At 49.0% G+C, this 13,188-nt stretch overlaps 1 protein-coding gene across 2 annotated transcripts in view; it reads right to left on the bottom strand.

Moving 5' to 3' along the window:
- The window catches only part of FAM135B (family with sequence similarity 135 member B), a 269,959-nt gene that overhangs the window by 120,681 nt on the left and 136,090 nt on the right, over positions 1-13,188 (bottom strand). For both annotated transcript variants that reach the window (XM_032873483.1, XM_032873484.1), the window contains exon 3: positions 12,023-12,102. In XM_032873483.1, the coding sequence (XP_032729374.1) occupies positions 12,023-12,102 (80 nt within the window). The remainder of the gene's footprint in view (positions 1-12,022; positions 12,103-13,188) is intronic.

The following is a 13,188-nucleotide window of genomic DNA, read 5'->3' as shown; positions in this document are numbered from 1 at the left end:
TTGGTTCCATGACTTAGTGTCTGGGGGACCGTGAGAAAGTCTGTGAGCTTCTACCCGCCTAAATTTCCTATTCTGCAAAAAGGGATCGATCACCTATAAGAGGTGTAATGAGTTAAGCACATTCCCATATATAAAATATTTAAAATATGCTCTTTCCTGGCACGTAGAAGGCACTTGGTAATGACTTACCCAAGGGGGTGTTATTATTACATCTTAGAGGAGACACAGACAATAAATGAGGATATCATACCATCAGCTGAGGTTGTCCGAAGAAAACTCAAGCAGAGTAGGGAAATGAGTGACAACAGGAAGTCTATTTAGGAACTTGAGGCAAGAGGTCTCTCTGAAGAGATGCCATTGAGCTGACCCCTGGGATACTGAATCTGGCCCTAGGTGGGGGCCAAGTCCAGGAGCTCTGGGCTGGGAATGGGCATGGTGCATCCAAGGAGAAGAGGGATGGGACAGAGGGGCAGAAGGTGAGGGGGAGGGGCAAGTCCCAGATCAGATCACACAACGCCAACCGGCACCTGTCAATAGTTTGCATTTCTTGCCAAGGTACACAAGAAGCCACGCCATGTTGTAGGTAAGAGCCAGACTGTCATGGGATCCTGACCCCACCTCTTCCCGGGGGGTTCTGTCAGTATCTTCAACTGGAAAATGGGGATGATGTCAGTACCTCCCCTCTAGAGTCATTGTGAAGAAGTAAATATTTGCAAAGAGTAGGAACAGCTCCCAGTGCCTATCAGGCATCCGTAAGCCTTAGCTGCCCCTGCCACTGTCCACTGTCCCCACTCCGCTCATTGTCATCATCTGTGGATTCTGAGCTGGGAACCAACACCATCCGGATTATCCATGAGCAAAAAGTAGTCCTCTGGCTCCCGTGAGCAGGTTATAAAGGTTGGCCTTGGGCAGTGGTGAAGTGACCCGCGGGAGTGCTGGAGAGAGACCATGGCATTGCACGGAGACGGAAGCAGTGGCTGATGGTTCCATGCATGGAGATTTCATACATATTTCACGAGAATGTGTACGCGCTGGGTCAAGCTAAGTCAAGTCTTTACAACCTACTGCCTGACTGAAGTAGAAGTACTATTACCAAAAAGGGAAGAAAAAAAAAAAAAAGGCAACATCGAAAAACACAACTCTCACACTCTTCCTTCAAGCACATTCCGAGTAAAAGACTTGAGAGGGGGTGCATTCCTCCTGGCTTCTCCCTTGAGATAGCCCTGGCTAGCTAAGAAGACAGCATGGGAAATGCGGTTTCTGCAACAGCCAAATACAATATAGATGTGAAAAAAGTAAGAGGAGCATTTTCTGTTAATTTTCCCGCATGAGAACATTTTTAACATAATCCCCTCCTCTTATCTCTGGCTGTCTTTGGAAAGAAGGGACATACTGGACAGATGCACTGAACGCTCATCTGTGGGAATTCCTGATCTAGTAAGCCCACTCTCCAGGACAACCCTGCTCTGGTTTAAAATGTTTCTCATTCCAGCTGCTGGCCTCTATGGGAGAATTTTGCTCTGTACCATTGTCCCAGGTAATATTTTCCTAATTTTTTTACTGGGCACACATAAATAGGGCAATGAATCAGAGGCTCTCTATAAAACCAAGAGTACCTTTGAATCGTCCTCTTTCAAGAAATAAAAATGGCTCGCAGTACAGTGTGACTGTTGAGACATTGAGCCGAGAGCTTTATGGCTACCAATGGATTTAGTGTGGCCAATTACCTAACTTCAGTTATTTCTATAAAACGTGGATGATTTTTACTATATTCCCAGACTACCTCTACTAGCATTACTTTATACTTGCTTGCAATAATTTGTTCTGCTTCAAAATTTAACTTAAATGGGAATCAGCATCATTGTCTTCAATAAAACAAAGCCATTGTTGCTTTCCACACGTTGGAGAGACTGGTAGAACGTTAAGAGTCACAATGGGGTGATTCACAATGGAATAAGTATAGCTCAGGGACTCTGTTTACAGGGGCGTGAGGATGGAAGCCACGCACGTCCACACAAGGTGGAAAATGGACTTCTGACTTTGGACAACCACAGCTTAGCTCGAACACATCCTGGTGCTCTGGGCTGAGCCGTAAGGGTAACACAGCCTAGAAAACATCTCATGCTTTGAACTGAAACAGAGATAATGCAACACTGTTAACTGAAGAGCCAGTCTTGTATCAGACACTCAGTTTAGATGGTGTCAGCACCACTCATGAATCTTTCAAACACTTTATGGGAGCTTGTTGCCTTTCGCCTTCAAAACCCTGCCTCCTGCCCGCACCTCAGAGCACGCCCGATTTCGGCTGTCTCTATCCCCCGGATCGCTATCCCTAAGACCCCAAATGAACGCACTGTGGTGCACTGCAATGTGTCTTTCCTTATTTGGGAAAACAAATGAGTGTCTTTAAAGTCTAGCCAGATACAGGTAACGGAGGTGATCCTACCCCTTCTCTTTCTTAAAAAAAAAAAAAAAAAAAGAAAAAAATTAGCAAAGGTTTATTATCCTAAAACACATTTTTTTCTTGCATTAAATACAGACTTGAAAGAAAATTGAAAATGAAGAAAGTTTTCCATAGAAACTACTATTCAGGCTCATTATCTCCTAAGTCTGCTAAATTCATCTTGATTATTCCCAGCAGTCTCGGGATGAAGGCTGACAGTGGCAGTGGCTCAATCAGTCTGTTCTTTCCTGGAGACAAACCTAGGATTGTACCCACTTCAAGGGCTACTTTTCTCAGTGTCTGCTTCTCAGGTGTGGCTAAATAAATTCTAGGAAATGAGATGTAGGAACGTCACTCCCTCCCTGCTCCCCCCAGGAGAAGGAAAGGACTGCCCACCCTCACTCTGCTGCTCCTCTCCCCCCAGCCTGTGGCTTGCATGCTATGGCCACAGCTCCACAAGTCAGCCTGGACCCCAAGGGGGTCTCAGAGTATGCTTGTCAGGACGCAGAAGCAGAAAGACAACCGGAGCTGGGGTCTGATGGCAACATGACGACACCGTGCCAGGGTGGTCTGCCCGCATCTGGAGTTTAATGTGAGTGAAAAATCATCTTTTATCTGGCTTCAGCCCCGATATGTCCTATCCGCATCACTCACAATCCCATACAATTACTAAGCAATATCGGTGTTAACACCACACCATGGGAAGTGCCGATGTCAGCCTTTAAGTGTGCTGTGAGGTACAAATTATGATCCCCATCCTACAGATGAAAGACCTGAAATTCAGGAAGATCAAGTGATTTGCCCGGAGGCACAAAGCCTGTGAGAAACTGAGCCGAGATGTGAGTCCAGCTTTCTCTGCCTTCAAAGCCCCTTAGAACCTGACTATCCTGTCTCTGGCCCAAGGCCTAGTTGGTCCTATTGGCGTGGGTGAAACTTAGTTCTTAAAATAAACGTGGAAACAGAAAATTCCACTTTTTTATTATTGAAATGGCCACTCATTCAGCTTGTCTAGTAATTCCGGACTGTGCTCCGTATGTAGGACACCAGCCCATCAACACGGGCAGCTTTCTGACTTGGCCGTGGTTGTCAGGATGCCTGGAACCTACAAGCTGCTCAAGGGCCTTAAAGGTGGAGATTAAAGCAAAAGAATGGGATTCGAGTCATAAACAAAACCCTGCAAGGTCAAATTAATAAATACTTCATTCTATTTTCTCAAAATGACACATTGGTCATATCTCGTCTTTATAAATGTTACACTGCATTTGCAAAGACCTTGTAGGTAGACTGCCTTACTTTGTCACCTTTCCTGAGTAGGCAGAAACATCACAACTATTCACAAATAGTTATTTGGAGCTAATTAATTTTAAAAACAAATTTTAGGGGTGCCTGGGTGGCTCAGTAAGTTAAGTGTCCAATCTTGATTTCGGCTCGGGTCATGGTCTCAGGGTCATGGGATCGAGCCCCGTGTCAGGCTCCACACTGAGTATAGAGTCTGCTTGGGATTCTCTCTCTCTCTCTCCTTCTCAGCTCGTCTCCCCAACCCTGCTTATGCACACACATGTGCGCTCTCTTTCTCTCTCTAAATAAAAAATAATAAAATAAAAATAAATTTTACAGAAAAAAATGTGTATTCAATGGGAAATGGGTACATTTCAGTGTTTCCTAAGAAGTGGAGTGGGGTCACCAGAAGTGAGAGTGTCTGGGGCCGGAAGGATGGAGGCTCTGGAGTAGCCCCAGGACCCAATGTGGGGGTTGCAGCATCTCCCTCAGCAGGAATTTGGCCTCAAGAATGCTCCCCCACCCTCCAACTGAGGGGTTCGGATATACTCATCCCTGATCCCTTGGATTCTCACACACACACACACACACACACACACACACGTCATGGGGGCACAAATTCCCTCATTTTCACTGTGGAAATACTGGACGGGACAGACTTGATTGCTGCTTATGATGGCAAGGACACGCTGCCCTGGGTCCGGGCAGGGCGCTTGTCCCAGAGAGTCAGGACCCCACACAGACGGCTCCCCGTTGCTTCTGGCAGTTACTATTCCGTGGGCCCAACCACCTCGGCTGGCTCAGAAACAAATACTTCTCTGCACGATTACATGTCTTCCATCGGCACCAGGTGAAAATGCACCATGGGCAGCTCCAGAATGAGGACCCTCTGCCAGGCAGGTCCACCCTCTGGGAAACGGTCTTTTGTGTTATGGCGGTAAGACTTCCGAATTTCTTCAGGTAGCTGTAAGTCCCGGAGCGGAGAAGATGAAACCATCCAATCATCTGCCACTGAGGACTAACTTACTAGCTACAGTGACAGTTTCAAGGTTCTCAGGGAGCACCAAGTTCATCTCGGGTGTCCCCACATCAGTTTCCTCTTCAGGACTTTCTCGGCTTCCCATCCTGTCTCCCTTTTAGAGCTGACTTGGGAGGCGTGGGAGGGGGCATCTAGAAACTGGATCCTTCAGGGATCCCACAGGATGTGGTCCCCACACGCGGAGGCCTTGGGGGGGGTCCCTCCCCTCCCAGACATCTCCCACACGGACACTCCCAGTTCCACGCACCTTAGTTCATTCTCAGACCCTCAGAGACCATTTGGCCAAATCAGAGGGAGGTTATCTGGCCTCTTGGCTACTTCGCTATTCTCCAAATAATTATCTTTTTTTTTTCTTTTTTTTAAACAACAGCTTAATGACTATTCATTGAGAACAAAACCAGCATACTTTCCCTTTGAGATACTTCCTCCCTGTTATCGCTGAGTCTTTGAGAGCTCACTGTGTTTTGAATTGCATGGAATTCAGCTTCTTTTCTCTCTTTCTTGGGTCCAAGCTCCACTCCCAGGTCTCTCATTCAGCAGCTCAATAAACATACAGGGAACACCAGCCCTGTTCCAGGTGCGGTGACAGGCACCAGGAAGCCAGAACAGAGTTAGACCACGGGGTGCCAGGGTTGCAAGCGTCATCTCCCACACGGACGATCTGGGTATGTCCCTAACTAGCCACACATACACGCAAAAATACTCACAATAAAAAGCGGCTTCATTTCCGTAAGACTGGAAGGACTAGGAGTCCATGTCTTACAATATCCTCTCCATTGCCAGGGACTCAAACCATGCTGGAAACCCCGGCTTGGAACCTCCAGTGACAGGAGTTCACCAGGGAAGACAGCATTTGTGCGGCGGTGGGGAAGCTCTGGGAATTCAGATACTCCAGCAACTGTGTGGAGCACACAGGAGACACGCAAGGAGCGTGTCTCAGAATACAGAATAAGCAAAAACCCATCAGGGCTACTGTTTCAGTCCATAGGAGATTATTCCTGCCAAACATGGTGGGCATCGAAGCAGGGAGGCCGCGAGCAGGTGTGTGTGCGCATGGGGGCTCCCAGTGTATCCATGCCCAGCACCCGGGCCCCCAAATAGCCGTACGGGGTTGTTTCTATCTCCAATACTCCGTTTATAGAGGGGGCTACACACAGAGGCTCCTGGCCCAGGGTCACAAGGAACTCAGGTGAACTCAGGTTCAGTTAACTTCACACTCGACTTCCTCTAGTACAGCTAATGGTATACAACTTCTAGTGGTTTCTGGAAACAGTTGATAAAGCAGCAGACCCAGAGTCCAAGGCCCGTGTACTGGTGACCTATTATGGATGTGCTCCACTAAGAGCAGCATGGGGAACACAGGGCAGGGAAAGGTGGGGATCGGGAGGAGGCAGACATGGGTGCATTTCAGCAAAGGTCCCCCAAGAAGGGGGCCAGCCTAATCCTGCAGGGGACTCTGGGACATGAGTTACATCTCAGCTTGTCCCATCCTGGGACAAGGCTTCCCTGTCCCTGTACTAAGAATCATGGGTGTGGACAGCAGTGGGGACAACTGCAAGGGACAGTGGGATTCAAAGTCTCGGGCAAGTTCCAATCTTAAACAAAGTGCTTGCAGCAGCCAGTGGCGGTCCTCCTTCCTGCAGCCTGTGGTGGTCCTGCAAAGCCAAGTGACAGGCACCATGGACGGAGAGGACACCGCAAGGGTGCGGGAGAAGCATGGCAACGGGGAAGGTACATGTGTGTACGCAGTTGTGAGAAGGACGCTCAGATGGGGAGCTGGTCATTTCGATGAGGTGGGACAACGCCTTCTCAGGAGCTGCATCGGCTCTTTCTGCCAATCTCCTGGACCCGAGCGGGAGGGAAGGAGGGACAGGCATTCAGAGTGGAAGGAACAGTGAGAGCAGAGGCAGAGACAGAGCTGCCTGGAGAGGGCTTCCAGAGGATGGCCTTGTAGGGCAAGCAGGCCTAAAGATGACATCTCAAGGACAAAGGGGGAGCGACACCAGGCTTGGCCCAGTGACAGCGGGGTCACAGGGCCAGGTGGCAGAGCAGACTCCTGTCCTGCCCAGGGTCAAAAAAGAGGGACCTGGGCTTTAGCCGTTCTGAGCTGACTGCTGCTCTCAGGGGCTGAGCGGGTGGGAGCATAGCCCCGGCTTCACCAGAGACATCCTTCTGGTGGCCCTGAGCAGCCTTCTCCTCCGGACCCAGGGAGCTACTCAGAGCCCGGGAGCATGACTGTTGGACCTGCTTAGTATTCCCCATGAAAACAGGCATATTTGATAGTTAGGTGCACTTTAATGGACCCTGAAAAGAAATTAGATTAATTCATTTAAGGAATAAATGCCCCCCCACCCCCTCCATGATGAAACTCTTAAATGCTTCTACTTAATGGAAATCACCTCTCAAAACAGCACTAAAACTAATCATGGTAATTTTTATACATTTCCACGATTTCCATGCTATCTTCTCTAGGGCTTCGATGAGCCGTGATGAGCGGGTGCCCTTTTTGTGCCCAGCTCAACAGCCTGAAGTTGTCCTCCCTGACTTCAGTGGTCATCCCCTCCCCACCCCAGGGGAACATTTTCTAACACCTCCAGGGAGTAAGAGACAGCAAAAGCTATGACATAGCACCATTGTAGTGGAAGAAAATCGTCATAATTAAGCAAGTATAATACTTATTCACAGGCATGGACATGTCAATTACTCGCAGCCTTGACCTCAGGAGACAAGAGACGACCATCTGGGAGACCCATGAAAGGTAAGCAAGGCTCCGAGGCAAGTGAATCACATTTTAAAATTTCTCACTTCTGGTTTCTTTTCCTGTCACACCTGAAGCCTCCCATTTTAAGTGACCAAAATTCATCCCTGTGTCTCTTAGGTCCCAGGTATGTTGGTTTGTTGGAGGCACCTGAATGGTTTGGGGACAGCCCAGAGATGTCCTGGCCTCGGCGGGCTGACGGGATCACCTGTAATTTACACTTTGCTATTTCCGGTAGTGACCAGGATGCCGCGGACTTCAGATTCTCACCAGACGCCAAGCCAAACAACCCCCACTGCTGCCATGTCCATAGAGCAGAAGCCCCCTATCTGCCCTGCCCCCAGTTCCAGGAGCAGATGGGACACCGGTCACTCTGGCTGTGAAGTCAGCTGACTGCATGCATGTCTGTTCTGGAATGCTGGGATCTTTCCGGAATGCCTGGGGGACGATCCCTTCTGAGTTCAGAGCCATCACGGTCTACTCTATGAGATACGCAGCTCACTAGACAAGAAGAAACTTTCCCCATCTTTTCAAAAACATACTGAAAAAATAAAACACAATGGTGGGCAGGGAATGCTGCATTTCACATGGGGCATTATTAGTTTTCTCTTATTTACAGAATCCAACCATAAACGTCGAGCCCGGAAAATTCGACGAATATTTGTTTCGCATCAAGAAGGAGTACCTAATAAATCATCTGCTTCACTAAAACTGTAGCTACCAGGGGACCGCTACATTGAAAAAGACAGCAAAAATGTCTAATTCTGCCTCTTCATTTATGACACAACATCTCACATTTGAACAAAGTAGGGTTTGTGTCTCTGGAACATTCTCATTTCATTGAGCCAACCCACAGCAAGGAAGCCTGCATGCTTGGTTGGCGCGACTTGACACCCTGGCCCCTGGCCCCACCGTTTCTCTTCTCCCCTTGGCTGCCCCCTCATCTCCCCCACCCTGTGCTCACCCCTGCGCCACGCAGGCCCCAGTCATTTTGCTACATCTGCCCATATCATCCTTCCCTACCTTCTGTGGGCTGAGCCAACCTCTGCTCCCAATTCCAGATCATACTAAGGACCCCATCTCAATGTCCACCTCTGCTGAACTTGTGGGACACTTCTCCACCTCCCTCGGAGGACTGTGAGCTCCTCTAAAGCAGCAAGGCAGCCTCGCATCCCCAGCGCTGTGTCCCAGGGACCTGCACAGGGCAGAGTGCTGCTAAGTGAACCACCACTGTGTGCACAATGGAGACACTGACTCCAGCCAACAGGTACCGTGAGCTTACTCGGTGCCAGGCACCGTTCCAGGCATTTCCTTGCATAATTCATTTGATCCTTAGCACAAACCTGGAGGTAGGTACCTCTTACCAGCCCCACTATATGGGTGAGGAGCCCCAAATCAATCCATCAATCCATCAAATCGAAAAAACATTTCTAAATCCGCACAGTGGGCAAGTGTTGGAAGCAGGGTTGGGGCCAGGAAAGCCCAGAGCCCGGTTCTCACCACTACTGAATTCTGCATCTCTAGACACAGCAACCTTTTTCTTTTTCTGTTTTAGAGATAAATGGGACAAAAAAGCCAAATGAAACCATTTGTGCCTTCAAGACCACTGCATTGTGTCCCTGCAAGACACAAGAGTGTCAAAGACAACATTAAGTCCCACACACTTTGACTCCTTTGGGTTGTTTCTCAGTATATCATACCTCATCATCTAAACATCTATTTTCCTTTCTTTTTGCTTCCTTAGAACTATGTGCAGGTGAAGGAAATCATGTCTGGTTAATTGTATGTATGCAGACATGACCTTAAACACTGCCTTCATCGTCATACCTGCAGAGGGCATCTCACCGGGAGTGGAGTACATTTCCCTCCCCTTGAAGGTGGATGGCCTTGCACCTGGCCTTGACCATTGCCATGTGGGGATGTGGGGAAGGGACCCTGTGCCAGTTCCCAGCCAGCCTGTCAGAGACCGAGGCTCTCCTTTCTCCCCCAACCCCACCGCCCCTCTCCTTTGGTGAACTGAGCCACGGTGTAAGAGGTTGGCCAACTGGAGAAAGAAACCCAGCGGCTCCCTTGAGAGTCCGGCCATTCCAACCGAGGATCAGACACGTCTGATGTCATGATATCCGACAATCCATCCTGTCTGCAGAAATCTCGCAGAAAGCAGGACATGAATGACCTGGCTGAGCCCAGGCAGCTCAAAACATGGAGAATAAATCGTGGTTTTAAACCACTGAGTTTCGGCGTGCGTGGCAGTGCGGTGACATCTATCTGAAAATAATGCACCCGGAAATTCTCCTCGAGTAAGAAATCACAAATGCTCTCTTGCTCACTCATGGGGTAACCCTTATGGTGGTTGTTGCTGGCCTCAATGTTAGCCTTCCACTTTGAATAGTATGTTCCTCTATATTCCGCGGGCATAGCAAGTGTACCCCAATTACCCCTGTGTCAAACCAGACCAAAGAAGAAAAAAAGGGTTTTTTTGTTTTTTCCTCCCCCATACTGCATTTCATTTGTCTTTGTTTCTGAGTGGCAAAGTGCTCCTCTCCCCAAGCCCTTCCTGGGCTCTGCCAGCAGCTGGATGTCAGGCAGCTCTGTGGTCCTCATGGTGGTGGGTGGGGACCGCCAGCTCCAAGAGAAGGCTCCACGGATGAGGGAACGGAGCTCGGGCTCTAGAGTCATGGGGAGGGAACAGAGTCCTTGTCAGGAACCTGGGGATGGCTGTGAGCAGGTGGGCTGGGGCATGGATCCTGCCCGGATTCCAGGTCCCGGCTTCATCCCTGAGAACGGACCCAGCTCTGCAGCCCTGACTGTGTGGCCAGTCACAGGTCAGACTGACGGACACTGACACTGGGCCAGTTACTCTCCTGGAAATTGACACGTATAATCTCTGTGAATGTAAAATGTTCTTCTCCATTATAATCTCCAAGACAAGAACGCTGCAGAGGATGGGTTTTGTATCCTCATTTTTCGAGTGAGGAAATCAAATTTCCAGTTGCCAGTGCCTTGGGTCACACAGAAACTTAGGCAATGGCAGGATTTCTACCCCCTCTGCCAATCAAACCAACCTCCTTCTGGCAGGAAGTGGGTGGAGATGGGGCACTATCCAGGCAGGGGTGAGCAGGGAACCGCAGGCTTCCTGAGTGCACAGAGGACATGGGGGACCAGGTGCCCACCAGTCTCGGTGACCCAACTTCTTCCCTGGAGAGAGGAGCCGAGTGGAAGACAAGGACACCCTGGGAATGGGGTGAATTTCCTAGGACTCGACACTGAGCTCTGCCCAGAGTCCGAGGAGGAGCAGGTGGTCTCCAGCGTCTTCTATATCTAGACCATAGGCTCTGATCAACCTGCTGCCCACAAACCACCATCAATCCTTGATGTGCTCTTGTGTGGTCTGGGTAGGCTGCTCGTTCCCACACCGTCCACAGCTCTGCAGGTGGAACTAAGCAGACCCCTGCATCTCCATCCCCAGCCTGGGGGGATTTCAGAGCCTGTAATTCCATTCTCCGTAATATCACTGCCCATAACAAAGTGACCCAATTGCCAGGGAAATTCCAAAGGAAATTCTTTGAAGGGTAGCTATGACCAGAGCTTTCGACTCTACCGGTTTTCTTGTCTATACTAATCTTCACTACATCTATTTGTATCTTTAAAGTTAAGCAGATTTTCCATAGTTCTTTTTATCTCCTTACTTTCTCTTCCATCCATATAGGTTTTTTGTTTTGTTTTTAAAAATTTTATTTATTTGAGAGAGAGGGAGAGAGAGAGAGAGAAGCAGACTGCCCACTGGTCAGGAAGCCCACCACAGGGCCCAATCTCAGGACCCCAAGATCACGACCGGAGCCAAAGGCAGACACCTAACTGACTGAGCCCCCCAGGAGCCCCTTCCATCACTTCTCCTTGTGAGGATGTGACTGATCTACACATTCACCAAATACACTAATGTAAGTATTTCCTCTTGGTGCCTATCCTTACCTCTTAGGTAACAAACTCTTTATTTTGGACTCAACACTCCATTACACCAAGCACCTGCTGGGAGTCCTGGATGCCCACTCATAACCCAGCCTCCTTCAAGTCAGAACCTGGGCTGTCCTTGACCATCCTTCTCCCCAAGCCGGGAGTGTTGATTTTGACTCCTCCTTGTGCCAGGGAAGCACTACCCCAACTGCCAACTTACTCAGTCCCCTGTAACTAGCTGCTTATCGGGATTGACAACAGGATGTCATTTATCATCGTCCTCCTCCCCGACTGGACTCTAGCCAACCCTTCACAGCCAGGTTTATCCCTGGGAGAGTGTGTTTTCCTTCAGCCAGGTTCCCCTTGCAACAACATACACACATGGCTACACCACGAGTGGGCCTCCCTTTCCAAAATGCACTCATCCAACATTCAACACAATTTACTGAATGTCGCTCTGTACGCTGTGCTCTGCTCTGCACTGGCATGGAGTCATAACTGATGGTCCACCAGTGGAAAACAAGGGCCCCACTGCCGTCTTCCTGCTCACCTGTCTGCCCGACGATGGAGGCGCTCAGTCTGTGGGGGATCCTTGAGGACACCTTCAAGGTCACTCGGATCTGGTAATACCTAAGGAAAGAACAGAGAACAGGCAGATGAAGACCAGACTCCTTACTGTTGGCTTCTTCTAAAAGTACCTAGACTTACTCCTAAAGGCCAAAGGGAACCATGGAAGCATCTAGGCAGTGTGCACGATCATTTGGCATCAAGGAGGGACAGTGGGAGAGGGATAGGATGGAACCAGGATGGAGATAGGAAGTTGAGTTGAAGTGAGATCATAGGAGACACATGCCAGGTTGGTGGTATCGGGAAGAGGGAGAGGGATAGATGGGTTGGCCATATGGCACAGGTACATTAAGGGGCATGGCTTTTGTTTAGTCAGGAAAGCCCATTTTATGGGAAAATAGAAACTTTAATGCACAGTGCAAAATCCGTACATAAACTGAGTCGCTGTCAGGTTGTAACACAAACTCTTCCTTTAGAAACACAGCAGCTGGGCTACCATTCCTGGGGGTCTTACCAACCACTTTTCCAGAATATTGCTGGGCCCTTATTTGTAAGACGCCACTCCCATTTCCAAATTCCATCATTTCAGGACATCGTGCAGGTTCCCAGACTATCAGTAACCCTCCTAGCTGCCCCCTTCTGCCACAGGTGCAGAAGCACCTTCCCCGGGTCCCTGCCTGTGCAGGTAATGGCTCTTCTGCTCGCAAGCACTCAGGAATACTCCTAGCGCCATACTGTTCTCCCCTCCCACCAATGTCAAGCCCATTGTGAGAGGGGATGTGAATTAAAACAATGTGAAATAGAAGTAAAATGAGCCATGAACTCATGGGTCTCTCCTGGTTCATCGAGCTTATGGCTGGGGGAGACGCTATATGGTGAATATACTCATAGAAGGTTCTGTTGACAGGCTTGTGTTTGTCGTGTGTTTGGTGTGTGTGTGTGTGTGTGTGTGTGTGTGTGATAAGCAGAGGAGATGAGGAGCAAGGCACCAGTGCTGGATTCACAGCTGGAGTTCGGGTGACATCATTTGGGAGCTGTGTGCTTTTGAATACACCATACAACTTCTCTGAGCATGTTTCTGTATCTGTAAAAGTAGGACTATGAAAGAAAGAAAGAAAGAAAGAAAGAAAGAAAGAAAGAAAGAAAGAA

Source organism: Lontra canadensis, unplaced genomic scaffold (genome assembly GCF_010015895.1).
Source record: "Lontra canadensis isolate GAN:19392208 unplaced genomic scaffold, GSC_riverotter_1.0 scaffold49, whole genome shotgun sequence".
NCBI lineage: Eukaryota > Metazoa > Chordata > Mammalia > Carnivora > Mustelidae > Lontra > Lontra canadensis.
This window is presented reverse-complemented; position numbering and strand designations above follow the sequence as displayed.